Source organism: Hippoglossus hippoglossus, chromosome 22, assembly GCF_009819705.1.
Source record: "Hippoglossus hippoglossus isolate fHipHip1 chromosome 22, fHipHip1.pri, whole genome shotgun sequence".
NCBI lineage: Eukaryota > Metazoa > Chordata > Actinopteri > Pleuronectiformes > Pleuronectidae > Hippoglossus > Hippoglossus hippoglossus.
This window is the reverse complement of record NC_047172.1, coordinates 734,250-760,573: the sequence shown is the minus strand read 5'-3', so window position 1 is coordinate 760,573 and position 26,324 is coordinate 734,250. Positions and strand designations below refer to the sequence as shown.

The 26,324-nt window shown below is 41.0% G+C and overlaps 2 protein-coding genes across 2 annotated transcripts; one reads left to right on the top strand and one right to left on the bottom strand.

Moving 5' to 3' along the window:
- Window positions 1–15,082: 15,082 nt before the first annotated feature.
- On the top strand, window positions 15,083–15,532 carry LOC117756487 (small proline-rich protein 2H-like). The gene has a single exon (XM_034577034.1). It carries the CDS (start codon window positions 15,083–15,085, stop codon window positions 15,530–15,532), a length of 450 nt encoding a protein of 149 aa, XP_034432925.1.
- Window positions 15,533–16,201: 669 nt separating this feature from the next.
- Window positions 16,202–17,798, bottom strand: foxg1a (forkhead box G1a). Its single transcript, XM_034576999.1, has one exon. The coding sequence runs from the start codon at window positions 17,729–17,731 to the stop codon at window positions 16,202–16,204; it is 1,530 nt and encodes a 509-aa protein (XP_034432890.1). The 5' UTR covers window positions 17,732–17,798.
- Between the last annotated feature and the right edge of the window lie 8,526 nt (window positions 17,799–26,324).

The following is a 26,324-nucleotide window of genomic DNA, read 5'->3' as shown; positions in this document are numbered from 1 at the left end:
TGGAAACCTGCTGCTACTTTTCACTGAGCATTATTTTGAAGAGGAAGAAGAAGAGTTTTCACAGATAAAACCATTAAAGTGTGTCCACTGTGTTTCTGTGCAGCAGCTGCTGCCCTTTATATTTACTCCATCACCACTGACACCATGTTATTATCCGTGTGATGGATGATCAGCTGCAGCTCAACAAACTCTGCACAGTTTACTTTTACCTCATTAGTTTTTTAATTATCGTTACACATTCGCTTTATAAAACACAAAACAGACTCGTTATACAAAACTCAGCTGCTGGACTGAGTGAATTTAACACTATTTATTCCACTATAAATTAAACAGGTTTTTCTTTATCATCAGAGGTCTTTATTATCATGATAATAACTGTGGATTTTAATTTAGAGCTCAATGAGCAAAATAAATGGAAATAAATAGTATAAAATCATATTTTTCAATCTGACATTGGAGAAGTTGAAAACGTTTATTTGTCAAATTCATGTTTACACACATGAAAAATGAGATTTCATTTGAGATATAATGATAAATTAGTTATTTCAAATGTGAAAAATACTGCAACACTTAAAGTTACTTTATCAATGTGAAACAAGGAGGAGTTTGTGTCTGATGAACCTATAACATGTCAGTGTATCACATTAAATATCAAGAAAATAACATGATTAATTCATGCACGGAAATTAGAAAAAATTGTTTTAACATGGAAACAAATAATATAACTAAACATAATAAAATGTTCACATTCATGAATCTATTGATTAATTTTAAAAGCATCATTTTAATCTGTAGCACTGTTTAACTTTGACTTCATCAAACTCTTATTCAACCTCTGCCTAAAATGAAATATGATGAACTTTGTTATTCTTGATCCAAATACTGTGTAATGACCAGTTTTAAAAAACTGTTTAAAATACCCAGTGTGTGTTAGTATTTGTAATGCAGTGTGTACTCCAACATATTAGTCACACTGAGCCCTGCTGAACTAAAAACACACACACACACACACACACACACACACACACACACACACACACAGCTGGTGTGTGCTGACAGATTTATGTTGCACCTCATTATTCAGAATCTGTGTCACATCGAGCAGCTCGTTTGAAAACTCTCATGTTTTGATGCTGATCTGATTCTGTCGTCACGTTCTCACTTGTTTCCAATCACACGTTGGTTTTCGTTTTCGTTTCTTTACGGAAATAAAGATGTAAATTAAGCAAAGATCCAAGAGTCCAGACCCGACATTCACATTCGACTCAAAACAGCGTTTTTACCCGAAATGTTTTCTGTTTAGTTTTCCGCCGTCATAGTGCTGAGAAGTTTTTCGCAGGATCGTTGTCGCCATTAAACAAAAGGTTAATACAGGAAATGTGAAGGAAATATTATACTTTAATGAAAGTTAAAAGAAATGTTTCAACATTAATTCTGTTCTGATTTGAGGACAGAGCTTCAGCCCCTGATTGAGACCTGACAGCTGAGAGCATATTATGAGCCTGTGGTGCCTGAGTATAGATACGTTACTGTATATAAGGGCTGTACAGATATAAAGACGATATTAAAATGTGTTCACATGCTGACAGGGAGGAGCTGAATGAGCTGCAGCTGAATCCTGCTGAGTTCTTCTATATTTCTATCATAAGGTTCTGAGCTGAACTCTGACTCCATCCTGCCTCTCGGTCCCCAGACCCAACTGAACGTTCACTCACCAAACAGCTGTTCTCTTCCCACTTGGAATTGTATTGTATTTGAAAATATTCATAGTCTAACTTGAACTGGTTCAAATTCCAATTCTGTAAAAAGATAAAACTGTGACTAAATATTAGGTAGAGTTGAAATAATGAGGCGCTGAAGACAGAGAGGGAAATATAAGACAAACAACAAAATAAAAGCTCATAACTCAAATGTACTGTACATACAGTAATGCCAGACACACCAGGGAAAACTAAGACAAGCAATGGTCTGCTACAGACTTCCCAGTGATGGCCCAGTGATGGCCCAGCGATGGTCAAACGATGGCCCAGTGATGGTCCAGTGATGGCCCAGTGATGGTCAAACGATGGCCCAGCGATGGCCCAGTGATGGCCCAGTGATGGCCCAGTGATGGCCCAGTGATGGCCCAGTGATGGTCAAACGATGGCCCAGCGATGGCCCAGTGATGGCCCAGTGATGGTCCAGTGATGGTCCAGTGATGGCCCAGCGATGGCCCAGTGATGGTCAAACGATGGCCCAGTGATGGCCCAGCGATGGCCCAACGATGGCCCAGCGATGGCCCAACTATGGCCCAGTGATGGCCCAGCGATGGCCCAGCGATGGCCCAGTGATGGTCCAGTGATGGCCCAGTGATGGTCAAACGATGGCCCAGCGATGGCCCAGCGATGGCCCAGCGATGGCCCAACGATGGCCCAGCGATGGCCCAGTGATGGCCCAACTATGGCCCAGTGATGGCCCAGCGATGGCCCAGCGATGGCCCAGTGATGGTCCAGTGATGGTCCAGTGATGGCCCAGTGATGGCCCAGCGATGGCCCAGTGATGGCCCAGCGATGGCCCAGCGATGGCCCAGTGATGGTCCAGTGATGGCCCAGTGATGGTCAAACGATGGCCCAGCGATGGCCCAGTGATGGCCCAACGATGGCCCAGCGATGGCCCAGTGATGGCCCAGCGATGGCCCAGCGATGGCCCAGCGATGGCCCAGCGATGGCCCAGTGATGGCCCAGTGATGGCCCAACGATGGCCCAGTGATGGCCCAACGATGGCCCAGCGATGGCCCAGTGATGGCCCAACGATGGCCCAGCGATGGCCCAGTGATGGCCCAACGATGGCCCAGTGATGGTCCAGTGATGGCCCAGCGATGGCCCAGCGATGGCCCAGTGATGGCCCAACGATGGCCCAGTGATGGCCCAGCGATGGCCCAGCGATGGCCCAGTGATGGCCCAACGATGGCCCAGTGATGGTCCAGTGATGGCCCAGTGATGGTCAAACGATGGCCCAGTGATGGCCCAACTATGGCCCAGTGATGGCCCAGCGATGGCCCAGTGATGGTCCAGTGATGGCCCAGTGATGGTCAAACGATGGCCCAGTGATGGCCCAACTATGGCCCAGTGATGGTCCAGTGATGGCCCAGTGATGGTCAAACGATGGCCCAGTGATGGCCCAACTATGGCCCAGTGATGGTCAAACGATGGCCCAGTGATGGCCCAGTGATGGCCCAGTGATGGCCCAACTATGGCCCAGTGATGGCCCAACTATAGCCCAGTGATGGCCCAGTGATGGGTCATTAAAAACAATTTAGTAAGAAACTCATCTAACCCGAATCAAAGGACACAAAAGTCTTCAACATGCAACTTTCTTCAAACTCAAATCTCTAATTAATGAAGTTAGTTGCTAATAAGTTGCTAATTAATCCTTGATTAAACTTTATTTTTTATGTTTAGAGAACATTTAGAAACTAATTCAACTCAGTATTTCAAGTCACAAGACGTTAATTTGAAAGTGAGCGAGTGCAGTTTACAGTGCAACACTATAAATATAAAGTGAGGGTGGAGCGGAGATGAGTTCCTCAGAAGAAGCTGAGTGAACAGATGAACTGAGGCAGATGAAGGAAGCGCTCGCTGCCGATCCGGCGACGCTCCATTCACGCAGATCAGCCGAGCGCACCGACATCAGCGGGATTTTTAAAACAACAAAACCAAAGATCACACCGGGTTTAAGAAAATATTATTATGTCTCGTAATTGGCAGGACCGGACCGGGCGAGGGTGGTGGGGGGGGGTGGCTGACCCCCAAGACAAGGAAGGAAGGAAGAGTGGAAGGAGGAAGGACGGGGGGGCAAATTGAAACGACACCACTTTGCACTTTGACAATCGGATTTAGTGAGTTTGTTTAACCCGACAGGCCCGAGCCGAGCCGCCTGCTCTTACTCTCATTAAAACGATTATTCACGACCCGTCGACTGTTTTCTTGCTCGTTCACATGAACCCCTGCCACACCCCCCCTACCCCCCCCCACCCCCCACCCTCCCCTTGCGCCCCCCCACAAAGCCTACCAACGCACTGTTTTACTTTAACGTCCCACTTTCCCCTTACTTACTTTCACTTAACACACTTAGTGATTTCTACAGTACAATGTACTCAGTGGTAGGAAGTAACTAAGTACTTTTACTGGAGTACAGGTTGAGATACTTTACTGCACTATTTCCTTTTTATGCTACTTTCTACGTCTACTACACTTAATAAAGTAAATGATTTAAATACTTAAATACTACATATTACACTGCATCTATTCCACCATCACTCCCCAGCCTCCATGACACACAGTCTTTATTTCTATTAATCAGATCATATTAAATACGCACGTTTACTGTGGTAAATAAGTACATTTAATCAAGTACAGCACTTGATAGTAGTTTTAATTAAGTATTTCCATTTTATTCCACTTTATACTTGACTAGAATTCCTTTTATTTAACTCGATAGTTAAATAAGTTTATTTTTATTGATTCAGGTAAATTGTGTAAAATAAATTCAACAAGTACATGAATATACAATAGTGAGAATTAACCGCATGGTTCTGAACATTTCTGAATAAAATCTATTTGATTAGAAACAGAACTGATGAAGGACCATTTAAAATCAGTGATTAATGATTTATTACTGTTTAATAAATCATTTAACATTGTTTTATAGATGAAAGGAGCAGAATCCATCCAATAATAATTAACATTCCAATATGTTGTTATTCATGGAGACTTTTACACAAGCGACGCAATAAAGTAAAGTTTTTATTCCACATTGAAGCTTTATTATTTCTATTATATTCTTCAACATACATCATTGTTTAAATCTAGTGTTTTTATAACGTGTGTGTTTCTATACATTTAAATGTTTATCTATTTAAATGTATATAAATCTGTTGTTTTTGTGTAAATACATTTTATCCCCTTGAACTGAATTTCTATTGTTTTTGAAGTTCACTTTGTAACTTTGTTAAGAAAAGTGCTGTAAATAAAAATAATAATATTAACAACAGTAATAACAATTATTATCATTATGTGGTTTCACTTTTTTCTAATAATTCATCACATCTGTTGTTTTGTGTGACTAATAATTATAATGATTATGATGATATGTGATTAATAAAGCGTGATTTGTTTCTCGTATCCTCATGAGCCTTTATTTTGTCTGTCAACTAATAATACAACTTAATAAATCATGAATATAAAGTAAAAAATAATAATAAAACAATCCATCAAATCTGCAGCTTTCATGATAATAATCAGTTAATAGTTGTTATTTCTTATAATTAACTGATAAGTTAACCAATAAAAACATGAATTAAAGCTTATAGACGTTGCCTCGTCAGAACGTGACGTCACAAACTCTACATGTCACGTCACCTTTAAATAAATCTGAATTAACCAAATTAATAGTTTGCTTCATCCCTGTGGTACAATCCGGTATCAACCGTCACCGTGACGACAGCCGCTGGTTTGCGAGCCTCAGTTTCACATCGTGTTCAGCGCCATCTTGGTTTGTTGAAACCAGAAGTAACCATGTTTGGAGGAATAGGGGGTGGAGCCTGAGTTCGAGTACACGCCCACCTACACCTGCGTCAGTACTACCTGTCAATAACTCTTGAAACTCGCCCCCTGCTGGTCAGAGAGAGAACACAGGTTTCAGGAACTTATGGTCTGTTGGTATGAACGACAACATCGCACACAACTGCTGTATTTTGTGTAATTTAAGTTCCTTCACCGTTTTATATGGAAATCTATAAATCAATAAATCATAAAATATTAAATGCAGCTACACGAGTGAAAAAGAGTCATTTGGAGTTTTCACATTAAAGTTAAATAATAAAAACTTCATCAGAGTTTGTTAGAAACAAAACAATCTTACCTCCATGTTCCGCTGGTCTGGAGCTTTCAGCCTCGTTCTCCTGGTCCTCATGGGTTCAGGAAGTCGTGTCTTTGCCGTCACATGATGCAGGTTTGGGATTTCACTCACGTGAATACACAGACAATTCAAAATCAAACCGTATCAATAAATCAAGAAGTTAAAATAAAATAAATCTAAATAATAAAGAAAATAAACACTTTTATTTATAAATTCACCAAAAATCAAAGCTGGCGGCTTCGCCCGAGGCCTCGTCTGGAACCAGGCTTTTATTTTAACCACACGTTTATTAGAAAAGCAGAAATGATATATATCATATTCAGCTCGTTCGTTGTCAAGTTAGTTTCACAACATCGGGTCGTTTTGATTCAATTTTATTTATATCACTTAATCATAATATACATCCTGTCAAAGCTCTTTACATCGTGAGGTCGAGACCTTAAGTTCTATTTGTGGACAATAGTTTTCATTATCAATACATCGGAGACGTATTCAAGCGTAGAAAACTACAAACACGTACAATATTCACATTTGGCCCTGACACCACTTTTGTTCAAAAACTGAAGTGAAATGATTTTGGTCTGATCTGAACATGTGGATGAAACAGGAAGTCCCACGCTGCAGGTTTGTCTCTGGAGTTAATGACATCATCAGGTGCACCGGGGGACCAACAACCTTTTTTCTGCCCGGGGCCCCTGAGGAGGTTATTCCGGCCGTGCTCTTCACTTCCTCTCTTGCACGTCAGAAGGGAAACACGACGGTGATACTCCAACGTCCGTGTGACTCGGCTGCCCCGAGGTTTACTGCCTTGCTCAGGGGCACTTAAACCAGACATGGAGCGAGAGGAGGGTTAAACATGGAACACAGTCGTGTGTGGTCCAGGTATTACTCATGTTGTTTAAGTCTCGGTTAACTAGTTAGTGTGGTTAAGTTCCTGTGAAGTCATGGAGACACGACTGTGTGTGTGTGTGTGTGTGTGTGTGTGTGTGTGTGTGTGTGTGTGTGTGTGTGTGTGTGTGTGTGTGTGTGTGTGGAGACAGACAGAGAGACAGACAGACACAGAGACAGACAGACAGAGAGACAGACAGACAGAGAGACAGACAGACAGAGAGACAGACAGACACAGAGACAGACAGACAGAGAGACAGACAGACAGACAGACAGACAGACACAGAGAGACAGAGACAGAGACAGAGACACACACACACACACATATTATCTCACTATACAAATTAATTTGGTGTCTCTGGCCTCAGATCAGATTGTTTCCACTTGGAGGTCACGTGACAGAAACAGGTGGAAGGGACTCGAACCCGCAGACGTCCCCGAGCCTTGTGGTCCAGGACTCTGTGGACCTTTGTCAGCCTCGGTGGGCAGAACCCGGCGGTTTGAACCCAACAGCAGCTTCTCACCTGCCGACGTTTGATGAGTCAGATCTGTGCAGATTTTATTCTTCACCAAAATAAAGTCATTTTCATTTTCGACCTTTAATTAGAAACAAATTATGTGAAAGTAACTGAAAATGAAATAAAGTAAAGTTCGATAAGAGCAGAAATGCCTTTTCTTTCTTGGACAGAAAAGTTTTGAAGGAAACTGAGTCGATGACGTTTCACGACAAAGCAGCAAAACAAATTAAAGGTTAAAAAATGTTGATGACACAATTAGGACGAAAGAAAAACAGAAAATTAAGATTTTCTATTCATCTTCAGATTCTGAAAAATAACAGTCGATGTTTGAGCTGTTGAGTAATATTTGTTTTTCAAATGTCTGGTTTCATCACAGAAAACTTTAAAATGTCAAAATTGTTGCTAATTAATTGTTTCTGTCAATTAACTGATCAACTCTGGAGCATCAGTTGGTGTGGGGGCCAGAAGGGGCCCACCAACACACGCCCCGGGGCCCCCCAGGAGGTTAATCCGGCCATGCAGTGCGCCTGCCCTTCGTCTCTCAACCCGCCTCTCTGATTGGTCGTTGCGACCTGAAAGGCTCGACACCACTCAGGAAAGTGCGTGTACATGTACTCAGGAATACACGTAGGTACAGGTATTTGTACAGGGGGAGATTTTACATGTGATTTCACTTTATCTGATAATTTCACAAATGACGAGAAGCTGATGTTAGACTGAAGATTAAATCAGCCTCGTTCTGACACGTGTTATTCTGTCGTTCTGAATCCAAGCTTCAGTGGATTCAAAGAGAACATTCACTGATTCACTCAAACTGTCACGAAGTGGGACGAAGAACATGTAGTTCACACAGAACTGATTCTGTTCAGCTTCTGTGATAATATTACTATCAACATGTTATATGATATAAAACATGTGAAAATATTATGAACATATTATATAAAAAATAATGAAACACAACGACTCTGAGTTTGGACTGTTTCAGTTTATAAATGTATATATTTTAAATAGAGCACAGACTCCTGCTGGATATAGATATATATATATATATATATTTGTTTTTTTAATTAGGGCGTGGAGTCCTGCTGGATTCACTTGTTGTGAGGCCTCTGGCAGAGTCCCGGGTCTGAGGCCCGGGTCTGAGTCTCGGGTCTGAGTCTCGGGTCTGAGGCCCGGGTCTGAGTCTCGGGTCTGAGTCCCGGGTCTGAGTCTCGGGTCTGAGTCCCGGGTCTGAGTCTCGGGTCTGAGTCCCGGGTCTGAGTCCCGGGTCTGAGTCTCGGGTCTGAGTCTCGGGTCTGAGTCTCGGGTCTGAGTCCCGGGTCTGAGTCTCGGGTCTGAGTCTCGGGTCTGAGTCCCGGGTCTGAGTCCCCTGGGGGTCCGGGGCCCCTGCGCGGGCACAGACACTCGGAGCTCCGTGCGGGGAAAAGACCTGATACCACGTGCGTCATGGTCACGTCACACGCACCTCTGAGCGCAGGTGTCACGGATCAGCACGCGCTCACGTGTTGTTTGAGTCACGTCACACTGTGAAAAATAATAATAAAAAAACCGTAATTGCGGTGAAATCACGCGGGGAAGAGGCCGCGCGCGACGCCTTAACAGGTTAAACCATGAAAGTGTTCACGTTAATACACGCGCGCACACGCACGTACACACACACGATAAATAAATACATAAACTACAGCTTCACTCACTTAAATATTTTTTATTTCTTACTGTTTTGTTTTGAATATTTTATAAATTATTATTATTCGTTAATTATCGATTCCGTTTTAAACACGTGGATTTTTAACAGATTCAGATTTCAAATTGTTAAAATGTCTGAATCTCTTTCTGTTCAGTGTTTTCCTTTTTAAAGACAAATCAACGGAACGAAACACGTTTGATCTGATTTCACGAGACAAGAAATAACGTAGATTAAAGCAATAAAACAGTCAAATAAGAAAATTCTCTTTCGTGAGTTTGCAGGAAAAAAATCCAGTTTTTAATGAATTTTAATTATTTTCTCTCATAGTTTGTCCGATTTAATTCTTCACTGTAAAAACTATTGAGTTTAATTCTGAAACAAATTCTGTCATTTTATTTTGTTCAAATATCTTTTTGAAAACTTAATTTAGCTCAACTTTATTTGTATGAAGCCAAATCACAAAGTTACAGACTTCAGTTAAAGGAGCAGTCCGTAATTTAGAGAAATAAACAGAAGCTGATCTTCATCATAACTCTTCATTAAGTTCATCAACTTTTAAACTTTACATGAGAATCAGTGTTTAACTGCTTTTTATTGTTTAATGCTCGTAAATAAAAAGTGTTTTAAACCTTTGTTCAGTGAAGCTCTAATATTCTTTAGTTCTGTATTTACTGTGTTTGCAAATAAATGAAAAGTTATAGTTGTCAGACTATGTTGTTGTTTTATTAATTATTGTCGTCGCTTTCTATATAATTTCATTAATTATCAGTGTTTTCTTTTATTGTACATGTGATTGTACTTGATACGTCTGCGTCTGTTTCTCTAATTGTTTGTATTTGTGTTTACAAATGTCAGACCTGTTACGTGCTATTGATTTATTAATTATGTTGTTTTAATCTGCAGATGAAAACGAGTCTGTTTGGATAAATCTGCTGCATCCACATGTTGGACTGAAGATAATGAGCATTGACCCTTTAAATACATTAAATACAGATGGTCATACTGTCAACATCTGTATTATATATTGTTATATTATATTATATTAAATTATGTTACATTATGTCATAATATATTATATATTATTACATTATATCATGTTATAATATATTATATTATATGAGTGGTTCCCAGTCTTTTGTGATATTTCACCTGGTGGACAGAAAATAAACCGTTTGGATTAATTTGCATACACACAAACTGTTTGAATCTTTATTTATTTAGTTTATTATCTTGTTAACTGTCTGGTTAATGAAATATATTCAGAGAAATCTTTGAATTATTTATTGTCTTTGTCCACACTGATGATCTCAGCAGCAGGGCCGGATTAACCTTACAGGAGGCCCCAGGGCAAACATTTGATGTTGGGCCCCCACTGATTCATTATTTCTGCAGCCTGTAGCTGAATCGATCAGCTGACAGAAATCTACCCGGCAACAAAGAATCATAATGTGACCAAAAAAATACAACTTCAACTTCTCATCGCTGAGTACGCTGTCGTCATGACTACATCATCGCTGAGTACGCTGTCGTCATGACTACATCATCGCTGAGTACACAGTCGTCATGACTACATCATCGCTGAGTACACAGTCGTTATGACTACATCATCACTGAGTACAACTACATCATCACTGAGTACAACTACATCATCGCTGAGTACACAGTCGTCATGACTACATCATCGCTGAGTACACAGTCGTCATGACTACATCATCGCTGAGTACACAGTCGTTATGACTACATCATCACTGAGTACAACTACATCATCACTGAGTACACAGTCGTCATGACTACATCATCGCTGAGTACACAGTCGTCATGACTACATCATCACTGAGTACAACTACATCATCGCTGAGTACACAGTCGTCATGACTACATCATCGCTGAGTACACAGTCGTCATGACTACATCATCACTGAGTACAACTACATCATCACTGAGTACACAGTCGTCATGACTACATCATCGCTGAGTACACAGTCGTCATGACTACATCATCACTGAGTACAACTACATCATCGCTGAGTACACAGTCGTCATGACTACATCATCGCTGAGTACACAGTCGTCATGACTACATCATCACTGAGTACAACTACATCATCACTGAGTACACAGTCGTCATGACTACATCATCGCTGAGTACACAGTCGTCATGACTACATGTAATTGTCAGGAGAACTTCCTGTCACAGCCGGTCACTATGGAAACCTTGATATTATGGAGTAAACACGGGGCTCTCTTGGCCCCTGGACGTCTCGGGGCCCCTGGACGTCTCGGGGCCCCTGGACGTCTCGGGCCCCTGGACGTCTCGGGGCCCCTGGACGTCTCGGGGCCCCTGGACGTCTCGGGGCCCTGGACGTCTCGGGGCCCCTGGACGTCTCGGGGCCCTGGACGTCTCGGGGCCCCTGGACGTCTCGGGGCCCCTGGACGTCTCGGGGCCCCTGGACGTCTCGGGGCCCCTGGACGTCTCGGGGCCCCTGGACGTCTCGGGCCCCTGGACAGTTCCCCAGTTGGAGCCATCTATTAATTGGGTGTTCTTTCCATCCCACTCAGCTCACTCCCTCGTGGTCGCTGGCTCTTCTTCACCGTGGACAAGCTGCTCTCTTTGAACTTAAATCCAGTTTTAAGCTTTTAAAGGAGAGAAAATGTTTCTGGCTTGTTGAGCGAAGCTGCAGCAGCTCGATCATCTGATCCGAGATCAGCACCAAACACAACAAAGAGCGACTCAGCAGCAATTTGTTCGTTTCCTAAAAGAAAACTGAGTTAAACGAGTCCGACTGTAACGCAAGAAGCTCACCCCGCCTCACCCTCACCCCCCCACCTCACCCCAACAATGGCGCTGCTGAGGAACCCAATCTCCGTCAGGCTGATGTTATCTGTCCATGTTAAATGGGGTGACCAGTCAAAAGACAAAAGAAGCAACAGAAGGACACGGGGGAGGAGGGGGAGGAAGTCCACATATCCTTTCTTCCTTCTTTTCTTTCTATCTTCCTGTATTCCTGTCTTCCCTCCTTCCAATCTTTCTTCTGTCTGTCCTTCATTTCTATTTAAAAACCTCCTTCCTTCTTTTTTGTGTCAATGTAAATCAGACTTAAAATGGGGGAAACACTTCAGTAGTATTTGATTCAGACTCTGATATTATTTTGTTTTTTTGTTTTTTTACAGTGGAATTAATATTAATCATTAACTTGCAGATTTTTATTTTTATTTTTCCCAGTTTCCAGAGTTTCTAGTTTTACAGCATCAAGAAACTATAGAACTCTGATTTGGACGTTTCTTGAGATATTTATTGATTATTGATTATTATTATTTCTTCTTATTTTAAATTTTCAGACGTTTCTTCCTCTGATGTTTAATATTTTAAATATTCAGGGTGAAGCTGTAAACGTGGATTCAGAGATTAAATAAGAAAACACTGACGATCTGCAGCTCTAACAAACTGAAAACTTTAAATCTTTAAACATTTCCAGGATTTTTATATGAAACTCTGGCGTCTTGACTAAATTAAATTAATCTTTGACGGAATTTGTATTTAAACCATCATCTTAAACCAAAATTCTCCTCGAACACAGAAATAAAATGATTTAAAATATCAAGACACAAAAACTGAATATGAGTTTGTCTCCGTTTTCTTCAACTAGCAACAACTTCCTGTGACGCAAAAAGCTCAGAGCATCATGGGAAAGATGTTTTCAGCTGCTGTGAAAATTAATTCAGTTTCAACAAAATGATAAAAGACGTGAAACCAGAATTTACGTCAAGAAACTGATAATAACAATAATAAAATATTATTATTAATAACTCAACTCAAACATTGTTTCATCAGTAATTTTTTTCGATGCAACAAAAAGTCAAAGCGTCAGAAAATATTTTTTTTCACAGGTTAGAAAACCCAGAAGAAGAAGGTTTGACCTTTGACCTCCAGCTGTGAATAAAACACTCACTGGTGATTTTAAAATTGTTTCAATAAAAACATGTTCAGTTGAAACAAAGATGAAATAAATTAATTTTCACAAAGAACACATTCAGTGAATTTTAGTGAAAATGAAAATTAAATTATCCAGAAAAAAGCAGAGAAGCGACCTGAGCTGTTTAACGCGTTTAACTGCGTGTGTTCGTTTGGTGCGTAAAAATACTTTTTACTATAATATTGATATAATATTTATATCCGGTAACCACGAGGAGGAAACTGGACAAAACACCGGAAACAAGCAAATACAAAAATCGTCTGATTTAAACAAAAAGAAGAAACAAAACCTGCAGAATAAAGGTTTACATAAATTCAGAAACACGCACACACGCACACACACACACACACACACACACACACACACACACACACCCGCTCCAGAGAAAACAGATTCAGTCTGAATTCATTTTCAACAGAAACTGAAAATACACGAAGACAAATCAAGAGAAAACTGATTTAGATAATTTTAAATCTGCAGGAAACAAAACAACAGAAACAAATTGAGTCTCAGAAATGAACAAAATAAAAACTTCCAGCTGAGATGAAGCGAAAACATCTGAAGCAGCAGCAGCGTCACACACAACACACGACACCTCACGCACTGAGACACACGCACACAACAACAACACAAACCCTGTCCGACCCAACTGCTCGAATCAGAGAAACTTCACTAAAGTGCAGCAGAAGCTTTAACGTCTCATCGACTCACCGAATCAATTTCATCAGTTTGAAAACTTCATGTTTAAAAACTAAGATTCATCAGTTTCAGGCTCGAAGTAGAAAAATAAACGAGTCAAAGCACAAAGAGACAAAAAACATCAGAAAACCACAAACTCCCGCAGAATAAAAACATCAGATTCAAGCTCCTTTAAAAATCTGCAGCTTTAATTCAAGGTTTGAACAAAACGCTGCAGATTCACATGGAACCAGACGTTTCTCCAGGAAGCTCCAACAAATCAGCTGATGCATTCAAAAAAATCAGTGGAATCAGGACGTTTAAATGTTAAAATGTTGGAACGTGTGTGCGCGTGTGTGTGTGCGTGCGGAGGCCGCAGCGCGTCACATTTCACTGGAGCAGCCTGAGCGCGACCTCTGCTCGCATCACTTCACACAGTTTTCCACCCAGACGCCTGTGCGTAAAAATGTTTAAGCGTAAAAGCTTTACGCACGAACGGCAGCGGCGCGTTTTTCACCTTGTGCGCGTAAACAGAAACAACCAAATAAATAAAAACAGAGAAGAGGACACACGGAGGACACACGGAGGACACACGGAGGACACACGGAGGACACACGGAGGACACACAGTTCTAGAGGACAAGGAGCAGTTCAGGCTCCATGTTTCTGTTTTTGTCTCCAGACGCGTCAGAGCTGAAATTTATCTGATGTTTGCTCTTCAATGAAAATAATAAAAAATCCACCTGCGCAGTAAAAAAACACACATTTACTCTGAAGTGCAGAAAGTTTGAAAGAAATAAAGTTTGCACTGGTTTAGAATAAGAAGCTTTTACCTGTTGGTGGAATGAGTGAACACGCACGTCAGGAGTAAAGAAGACAAAGGGATTTTCTGTAGTTATGAATGTAACCTATTCTTTTATTTGTATTTTTTATGATTAAAACATTTTTTTCTCTTTTTGACTTTTATAAGCGACAAACACGTGAATAAGAATCAGACCACAATAGAATCACAACCATGAAATTTCTTTTAGAGACGACAATTAAAGGACAATCATATCAGATAATGAGGCTTTTTTTTCTTCTGTCAAACAAACGGGTTTTTACATTGTTCTTAAAAACGTTGAAACCAAATTCAGACAAATAGACACGTTCTCTCTGTAATTATACAAAAAATACAACGAAAGAAGAAGCGTGAACGTGCGCGTGTTTCTTTACAGAAAGAAAACACATCAGCTGGAACCAGACATTTAAACTTCAGACTTTTCAAATCAAATGATTCCGTTTCACGTCTTTTTCTAACAACAGTTTCAAACATGTGATATAAGAGGAACCCGGCGGGTTGAAGCAGCTCCACAGACGCAGCCGGGCACCGAACCACGCGCACTTTCCTGCGCATTTAACCAAACAGCACAATTTAAATTAAATCTGCTTTAAATGGACATGTTCTGCAGTGACGGAGGCGAAGTTCATCCAGTCACTGTGTCCCTCACTGTTCAGTCCTGCCCCAGGCCCCTGTCCCCGGCCCCTGTCCCCGGCCTCTGTGCCCAGGCCTCTGTCCCCAGGCCTCTGTCCCCAGGCCTCTGTCCCCGGCCCCTGTCCCCCGGCCTCTGTCCCCAGGCCTCTGTCCCCAGGCCTCTGTCCCCAGGCATCTGTCCCCGGCCCCTGTCCCCCGGCCCCTGTCCCCGGCCTCTGTGCCCAGGCCTCTGTCCCCGGCCCCTGGCCCCAGGCCTCTGTCCCTGGCCCCTGTCCCCAGGCCTCTGTCCCCAGGCCTCTGTCCCCAGGCCTCTGTCCCCGGCCCCTGTCCCCCGGCCTCTGTCCCCGGCCTCTGTCCCGTTGTGCAGCTCAACACTGATCCTACTTCTGCTCAAAAGAACCGAGTCTTTGGTCTAACAAATACATGGACACTTGTGAAAGAGAGAAACAGCCTCGGGACATTAACGGGAGTCGCTTCACTTCCTGTTTTAAAAACACATTTCACCGTGAAGACGATAAAAATCTAAAATCAAAGAATTAGTGTTTGAATGTTGTAAAATAAAATCATTCCCCGCCGCATGAGACCTGATAATACTGCGAACATGCGAGCGGACATTACAAGATAGTAGTAGTATTTTTTTTTTAAATCTCAAAATTAGACAAAACTATTTTAAATACACATTCTAGAAAAAGTTATTCCTCCAACAAGAAGAGGAGAAGATCATCAGCCTACAGCTCCCAGCTTCCTCTGGGTTCATGTCAGATCACACACAACTGTACAGACACTGAGAACATGTATGTACACACACCTGCAGGAGGAAGAGGAGGAAGAGGAGAAGAAGATAATAATATTAAAAAATACCTGGAGGCTTCAGGGCTGTTTTCTCTCTCTCTCTCCCTCTGCTGCTCTTTTCTACAGCAGGTAGCTCAGAGATATTCTTACAACGTCAATGTTCAGTGTAAAATGTTCAACTTACAGTTCCAGTCAAGTTCACATGTTCTCTCCTTCAGGCTGGAATGAGAGGATGAAGGGGGGGTGGATGGAGGTGAGGTGGGGGGGTGCGGCTGGGTGAGGGTTTGGGGGTGTTAGTGTATCAGCGGGTTGGAGGTCGACCCCTGGTTTTGATGCGAAAAATAATCAGACAAACTCCCGGAAAGTCCCGAGGAGAAGGCCGGCAGAGACCCGGACAGGGCCGGCCTCAGAGAGTCACAGGGCAGCGAGGAGGAGGACGGAGCCTGCGGGGAATTGGAGGCCGAAGCCCGGGCGGCCTGCAAGGAGCCGCCGGTCTGTGTGGTCATGGAAGGGTGCGGGACGTGGGGGAAAAAGTAACTGGTCTGCCCGGCCAGCAGGTTGACCGAGCACGGGTTCAGGGAGTAAGTGGCCCCGGAGCAAGGCACGGAGAGGCCGCAGGGCACCGCCGAGGCCGCCAGGGCCGCAGCCGTCAGGTGGTGCGTCGCGTAGGGGAGATCCCCGCCGACCAGCCGGTCCATGCTGAGCCCGTTGGACGACGGGAACGAGGAGTGGCTGTTGCCCATGTTCTGGGTGAGCATGGTGCTGTAGGACATGGGGTGAGCCGGGTAACCCGAGGAGGTCCCGTTATAGCCCAGGGCGCCGCCGGCCCGCGGGTGGTGCAGGGACAGGAAGGGGGACATGGGCCAGTACAGGGAGCCGGCCCGGTCCATGAAGGTCAGCCCGGAGGTCAGCCGCGCTCCCCGCTTGAAGGCCAGCTTGGCCCGGGACGTGGTGGACCTCCGCCGGAGCTTCCCGGTGGTTCCGCCGATGAAGACGTCGTCGCTGCTGGGGTCCAGCATCCAGTAGTTGCCCTTCCCCGGGTCGTCGTAGTGCCGGGGCACCTTGACGAAGCACTTATTGAGGCTGAGGTTGTGGCGGATGGAGTTCTGCCAGCCCTGCTTGTTCTCCCGGTAGTACGGGAAGTTCTTCATGATGAACTCGTAGATGCCGTTGAGCGTGAGCCGCTTCTCGGGGCTCTGCCGGATGGCCATCATGATCAGCGCGTTGTAGCTGAAAGGAGGTTTTTCGTACTTGCCGCTTTTCTTGTCTCCGTCCTTCGCTCCGGCGCCTCCGTCCGCGTCCTTCGCCTCCTTCTTCTCCTCCGGCTTCTCCTTCTCGTCCGGGCAGCTGTCCTGACCCGACGCGTCACTTTTAGGGTCCGTCTTCGGCTCCTGCGGCGCGGCCGGGAGAGGAGCTTTCTGCTCGGGCTCGTCTGCAACGCCGGGCCGGTGGAGGAGGTGGTTCTGGTGGAGGTGGTGCTGGTTCTGGTGCAGGTTCTGGTGCTGGTGCTGCTGGTTGTCGCTCTGCACGGCCTCGGGCACCAAACTGTTTATACTGAACGATGACTTCGGAATCATTTTCACCTCTTTGCGTTCTCCCATATCCAACATCACCGGGCAGCGGAGGGGGGAAAATGGCAACGACCGAAAGCGACGCACACAGCTGGGGTTCAATCTGTCCTGCGTCTGCCTGCGAACCAGGACGGGGAGGAAGGAAGGGGGGACGGAGAGGAGGAAGGGAAGTGAAGCCCAACAAACTATTTCATGTTCGCTTTGGGGAGAAAAGAGGAAACACACGCACACAACACACACGTACACACACATCGATAGGAGACAGATAGCTGCAATTAATTAGGAGCCGCAGCCACTAAAGCGACTCGCAAACATTGGTTGGACCTTTCCCGTCCTCAGCCAACCAGGGGGACATTAGGATTAAATATTAACGCGTCCTCTGCGCGCTCAGCCAATCAAGAGGCGCAGGGAAACACACACGTCCACCGATGAACGCGCACGCTGCAAAAAGTGCCCACGCGCACGAGTTCGTTCTCAGCTTCACGGGATTATAATAAAAATCTGTATTTCTCTAAAACGAGCGTGAAAATCTCACAACGTGGATTTGACTTATTTGACTTCTTCCGTTTGTGAACTCGATCTTTTGTTTTAGGAATTTAAAAAATCCATTTACATTAAAAACAAGCTCGTTTATATTTAAGTTCTCTGGACGTAAAGAAAAACTGACTGAGAAGAAACGGACCTGAAGAAGGAAATTAACCGTTTTTTCTTTTCTACTTTTGAATTTTTATTTTTATATTTTTTATTTTCTGACACGTTGTAAAAAGAAAATCTGATTTTCAGAGTCTCTGCGTGAAGGACACTTTTTGCAGCGTGGAAAACAAACACACACACACACACACACACACACACACACACACACACTCTCTCTCCCACCTAAAGTCAAACACTGGTAACACCGTGCACGTGGACACGCACATCCCGCCGCTCATCATATTTACTCGGATGTTTTTTCGTGTCTCAGGTTGTTTACATCGTTCACACGCGGAAATAAACAGGAGCGCGGATCCGGGGGCGCGCGGACCCGGTCAGGACGCGCGGAGGTGACGGCGCGCGGAGAGGCCACGAGCTCCACGGCTCCACGGCCGAGGCTCGGGAGGCGTCGTGTCCGTGGGCCGCGCGCATGAGGTCTGTTGTCGGAGGAGAATCGAACATGAACAGAACAAAGTGGAGCAGCAACACAAACACACACACACACACACACAAACACACACACAGTGCGTGTGGAGACAACAAGAGGGCGGCGCGGACACGTGGAGGCCGCACGAGGATTTTATTATACATAAATATCATGAGTTTAAATTAATATAACATCACATGTTGTTTAGAGAATTTGAAGAACGACTCCAACATTTTCTATTTGACTTCAGAGCCTCACATCTTAAAGTCTGATATTATATATATATAACTATAATCCACAATAATAATAATAATAATAATAATAATAATAATAATAATAATAATAATAATAATAATAATAATAATAATAATAATAATAATTGAGTTGTGAGGTGAGTTGCATTTCGACACCCTGAAGTCCTGGTTACGGCCCTGAGACGAATCACTGTCTGTGCTGCTGCCATTAGAGAACAGCTACTACTGCAGTACTAGTACTACCACTGTGTACACACACACACACACACACACACACACACACACACACACACACACACACACACACACACACACACACACACACACACTGGTATTAAGTGTTTGTCACGTGATGCTGCAGAAAATAATAAACAACAAAACATTAAAATAGAAAATCAATCAGATGTTTGTTAGAGGCTCAACTGAGTCTAAAAATAGTGTGTGTCTGTGTGTCTGTGTGTGTGTGTCTCTGTGTGTCTCTGTGTGTCTCTGTGTGTCTCTGTGTGTGTCTGTGTGTCTCTGTGTGTCTCTGTGTGTCTCTGTGTGTGTCTGTGTGTTTCTGTGTGTGTCTGTGTGTCTCTGTGTGTCTCTGTGTGTCTCTGTGTGTGTCTGTGTGTCTCTGTGTGTGTGTCTCTGTGTGTCTGTGTGCGTTAATTTAATGCCTCAAAAGAAAAACGGTTGAAATGTTTATTATTTTTTGCAGATGTGAAGCTTTAATTCTTCATTATCAACAGTTTTAATAAATAACTTTTTGTTCATCTTAGATTTATCTTTAGCTGTTTGACGTCATCCTCAGTTTATGCAGCAGCTGTGGAAAAGAGAATGTTTCTGTTTTTAATTTGTATACATTTATTAAATGTTTATTAACACACGATTTAAATGTTTCATTCATATTTATTATCATGATTTAATGTGAATATTTTAAATTATTATTCTGGAGGAGTCTCGTGTCTGAAGCTTTAGTCTGAATTTAGTTGTGAAAAGTTTAGATGGAAATAATTTCTGAGAAATAACTGAGACTCAGTTATTATGATTTAATATTATATATATATATATTTATATATGTATATTTACTACAGACAACGATCATTATTATTAGGTTGATGTTTGTTTCCTCGTGCTTTTATTTTGATGTTTTAACCTGAGGCTGATTGTTGTTTGGCTCCTGGTGACGATCAGTGTCACATCCAAACACGGAGGAAGAGGAGGAGGGAGGAAGAGGAGGAGGGAGGAAGAGGAGGAGGAGGGAGGAGGAGGAGGGAGGAAGAAGAGGGGGGAGGAAGAGGAGGAGGGAGGAAGAGGAGGAGGGAGGAAGAAGAGGAGGAGGGAGGAAGAAGAGGGGATTCAATACTAACTCATTGGCTGCTCTTACATTCGTCATTGACCTTTTCAGGAGGTTCCACTGGTTCTTATTGAGGTTCTTTAGTGTCAGGGTTCTCGTCGGGATCTAAGGGTTCCTGTGGAGGTCGTTTAGGTTCATGAAAAGGTTCTTAAGGGGTGAAGGGTTTTTATCTGGGAGTCATGAGGTTCCACTGGTCCTTAATGGGTTCTACTGGTTCTTAATGAGGATCCACCAGTTTTACATGAGGTTTCTAACTCGTTCTTAAAGGGGTTTAAGGAGAATTAAAGGGGTATTCACTGGTTCTAGGAGAACAGTTCCCAGGGTTCTTTGGGTCACTTTGTTCCACATGACTTTACAGGGTCTTCATGTTGGTTCTTCTAAGTTCTTCAGAACATTTAGTGGTTGTTATTAAGGGGTCTTTAAGGGTTTTACTGATTCTTAACGCAGCTCTTAAGATACTTGTTGTGTCGAGGTCAAGGTTCCTGTGGAACTCTGCGGTTCAACACCATCATAAATCATTTCATATGGAACCAAACCTGAAGGTGGTTCTCCGAACAGAACCCGTGACCTGTGACCCCGGCTCGGTGAGGAGGAACCGTCCCCTGGATGTGAGGAGGGTGTTAATCCTGAATGTTTGAACACACGGTCGCTGGGTGGATTCTCACTGTTGTTGGGATTATTATGGGCTTTAAGGCTCAGAGGGATCAGCAGCAGAGGAGGAGGACAGAGGGCGCCTCCTAGTGGCAGGAGCTGGACCTGCACCAACACACAAACTAGCCTCACTGCAGGAGGATCTATTTCATCTTTGATCAACATGATCTTCTGGTCTTAATCTGATTAAGATTATTTATGTATACGTTCAAGATTCGTTAAATCACGTTGTTATTAAACGTGGCGATGACGTCACTTTAAACTGAAACATGACGTCATTTCACATGTTGGACTTTTGAGACATACGAATTTGTGACATGTTCATCATGTTTGTAAAAAGTAAAACATCACAGAGTCAAATAAACAACAGAAAGTATTTTTTGTCTTGTGTTAAAATAAAATAACACAATAAAATTGAATTATCATTGTTTTTAGTTGTTATCGAAACTCACTTCAGTGTTTTACTCTCATGGCGCATATCATTACTATTATCATTATTAATCATAATAATGATATAATAATAATAAAGATGATAATAGTATTTCTGTTGAACCTGCCTCTGTGTTTGAGAACAAACTGAAAGTATCAGGACACAGTCTGTTCAAATGAGAATTACTGTATATAATATAATTTAGAATGAAATCATTATTTATTCAGATTTATTTAAACGTGTGGTTTTCTAACTTTTAGTGATCAATAATTCAGCTGTTTATTCTAATTACAGACATTGATTAAACAAGACAAATAATAACAACACATACACTGACTGATGCTGTTTATTTGGGTTGAATCATTTATTTTATTTCCTCTTCTCGTGGTTCATCGTTTTATTTCTGCCTCGTAAAGCAGTTTGTAACATTGTTGAGGAAAGTGATTTATAAATAAAGTTTATTATTTATTTTGTCATTTTACTTTGGTTACATTTCATTTTTCAGTGTAAATAATATAAAAATCAGATCAAAGCAGAAATCTGAACATATAAATGTTTATGTATTAATTTGATCAGAGGATATGTAATATTTACACTCTGTTTTAAATTAGATTTAAATATTTTTCACATTTTTATTATTGGTATCAAATCTTTAAGAGTTTAAAATAAAGGAATTATGTTTTTAATATTTAATTAAGATTTGTTTTCTTCATTTATTGGATTTAATGTCGTATTTAGAGTCAACCACCAACCACCTTTTAATATGTTTGAGATTTCAATAGAATTTTTGATGGATCTTTAAATTCATTATATTAATTTAGCTGGTGGAGTTTAAAGTGAATTCCTGGTTAGTTGAAGGTTTGAGTTGAGTGTGAAGCTTTAAACTTGTTTAAACTTGTTAATCTGCTGTGAGAACATGAAGTGATGGATGAAGGAATAATCCTTTGATCCTGCAGCCGCAGGTTAATGGTTCAATCAAAGTCAAGCGCTGGAAATCAACTGTTGAACCAGATTACTGCAGCAGCAGCGACACCATGAGGCCCAGAGGAGGAACTACATCCTGTCTCCAGTTCTCACAGGTCTGAGGTTCACTGATGAAGAGGAAACACATCTTCAACACAAATCTCTTTAAAACCTGCATATATATATATATATATACATATAAAGACCATCAGTGACTGTATATAAAGACCATCAGTGACTGTATATAAAGATGATCAGTGACTGTATATAAAGATGATCAGTGACTGTATATAAAGATGATCAGTGACTGTATATAAAGATGATCAGTGACTGTATATAAAGACGATCAGTGACTGTATATAAAGACGATCAGTGACTGTATATAAAGACGATCAGTGACTGTATATAAAGACCATCAGTGACTGTATATAAAGATGATCAGTGACTGTATATAAAGATGATCAGTGACTGTATATAAAGAGGATCAGTGACTGTATATAAAGACGATCAGTGACTGTATATAAAGACCATCAGTGACTGTATATAAAGACCATCAGTGACTGTATATAAAGATGATCAGTGACTGTATATAAAGACCATCAGTGACTGTATATAAAGACCATCAGTGACTGTATATAAAGAGGATCAGTGACTGTATATAAAGATGATCAGTGACTGTATATAAAGAGGATCAGTGACTGTATATAAAGATGATCAGTGACTGTATATAAAGATGATCAGTGACTGTATATAAAGACGATCAGTGACTGTATATAAAGATGATCAGTGACTGTATATAAAGATGATCAGTGACTGTATATAAAGACGATCAGTGACTGTATATAAAGACCATCAGTGACTGTATATAAAGACCATCAGTGACTGTATATAAAGACGATCAGTGACTGTATATAAAGATGATCAGTGACTGTATATAAAGATGATCAGTGACTGTATATAAAGAGGATCAGTGACTGTATATAAAGACCATCAGTGACTGTATATAAAGACCATCAGTGACTGTATATAAAGATGATCAGTGACTGTATATAAAGAGGATCAGTGACTGTATATAAAGATGATCAGTGACTGTATATAAAGAGGATCAGTGACTGTATATAAAGATGATCAGTGACTGTATATAAAGATGATCAGTGACTGTATATAAAGACGATCAGTGACTGTATATAAAGACGATCAGTGACTGTATATAAAGACGATCAGTGACTGTATATAAAGATGATCAGTGACTGTATATAAAGATGATCAGTGACTGTATATAAAGACCATCAGTGACTGTATATAAAGATGATCAGTGACTGTATATAAAGATGATCAGTGACTGTATATAAAGATGATCAGTGACTGTATATAAAGACCATCAGTGACTGTATATAAAGACGATCAGTGACTGTATATAAAGAGGATCAGTGACTGTATATAAAGATGATCAGTGACTGTATATAAAGATGATCAGTGACTGTATATAAAGACGATCAGTGACTGTATATAAAGAGGATCAGTGACTGTATATAAAGATGATCAGTGACTGTATATAAAGACCATCAGTGACTGTATATAAAGACCATCAGTGACTGTATATAAAGACCATCAGTGACTGTATATAAAGATGATCAGTGACTGTATATAAAGACCATCAGTGACTGTATATAAAGAGGATCAGTGACTGTATATAAAGACCATCAGTGACTGTATATAAAGACGATCAGTGACTGTATATAAAGATGATCAGTGACTGTATATAAAGATGATCAGTGACTGTATATAAAGATGATCAGTGACTGTATATAAAGAGGATCAGTGACTGTATATAAAGACCATCAGTGACTGTATATAAAGACGATCAGTGACTGTATATAAAGATGATCAGTGACTGTATATAAAGATGATCAGTGACTGTATATAAAGAGGATCAGTGACTGTATATAAAGACGATCAGTGACTGTATATAAAGATGATCAGTGACTGTATATAAAGATGATCAGTGACTGTATATAAAGATGATCAGTGACTGTATATAAAGACCATCAGTGACTGTATATAAAGAGGATCAGTGACTGTATATAAAGACCATCAGTGACTGTATATAAAGATGATCAGTGACTGTATATAAAGAGGATCAGTGACTGTATATAAAGACCATCAGTGACTGTATATAAAGATGATCAGTGACTGTATATAAAGATGATCAGTGACTGTATATAAAGACCATCAGTGACTGTATATAAAGACCATCAGTGACTGTATATAAAGATGATCAGTGACTGTATATAAAGATGATCAGTGACTGTATATAAAGACCATCAGTGACTGTATATAAAGAGGATCAGTGACTGTATATAAAGACCATCAGTGACTGTATATAAAGACCATCAGTGACTGTATATAAAGATGATCAGTGACTGTATATAAAGATGATCAGTGACTGTATATAAAGACCATCAGTGACTGTATATAAAGAGGATCAGTGACTGTATATAAAGACAAACAGTGACTGTATATAAAGATGATCAGTGACTGTATATAAAGATGATCAGTGACTTTATATAAAGATGATCAGTGACTGTATATAAAGATGATCAGTGACTGTATATAAAGATGATCAGTGACTTTATATAAAGACCATCAGTGACTGTATATAAAGACCATCAGTGACTGTATATAAAGACCATCAGTGACTTTATATAAAGACGATCAGTGACTGTATATAAAGATGATCAGTGACTGTATATAAAGATGATCAGTGACTGTATATAAAGACCATCAGTGACTGTATATAAAGACCATCAGTGACTGTATATAAAGACCATCAGTGACTGTATATAAAGATGATCAGTGACTTTATATAAAGAGGATCAGTGACTGTATATAAAGATGATCAGTGACTGTATATAAAGATGATCAGTGACTTTATATAAAGACCATCAGTGACTGTATATAAAGACCATCAGTGACTGTATATAAAGATGATCAGTGACTTTATATAAAGATGATCAGTGACTGTATATAAAGATGATCAGTGACTGTATATAAAGATGATCAGTGACTGTATATAAAGACGATCAGTGACTGTATATAAAGACGATCAGTGACTGTATATAAAGACCATCAGTGACTGTATATAAAGATGATCAGTGACTGTATATAAAGATGATCAGTGACTGTATATAAAGAGGATCAGTGACTGTATATAAAGACGATCAGTGACTGTATATAAAGACCATCAGTGACTGTATATAAAGACCATCAGTGACTGTATATAAAGATGATCAGTGACTGTATATAAAGACCATCAGTGACTGTATATAAAGACCATCAGTGACTGTATATAAAGAGGATCAGTGACTGTATATAAAGATGATCAGTGACTGTATATAAAGAGGATCAGTGACTGTATATAAAGATGATCAGTGACTGTATATAAAGATGATCAGTGACTGTATATAAAGACGATCAGTGACTGTATATAAAGATGATCAGTGACTGTATATAAAGATGATCAGTGACTGTATATAAAGACGATCAGTGACTGTATATAAAGACGATCAGTGACTGTATATAAAGACGATCAGTGACTGTATATAAAGACCATCAGTGACTGTATATAAAGATGATCAGTGACTGTATATAAAGATGATCAGTGACTGTATATAAAGAGGATCAGTGACTGTATATAAAGACCATCAGTGACTGTATATAAAGACCATCAGTGACTGTATATAAAGATGATCAGTGACTGTATATAAAGAGGATCAGTGACTGTATATAAAGATGATCAGTGACTGTATATAAAGAGGATCAGTGACTGTATATAAAGATGATCAGTGACTGTATATAAAGATGATCAGTGACTGTATATAAAGACGATCAGTGACTGTATATAAAGACGATCAGTGACTGTATATAAAGACGATCAGTGACTGTATATAAAGATGATCAGTGACTGTATATAAAGACCATCAGTGACTGTATATAAAGACCATCAGTGACTGTATATAAAGATGATCAGTGACTGTATATAAAGATGATCAGTGACTGTATATAAAGATGATCAGTGACTGTAT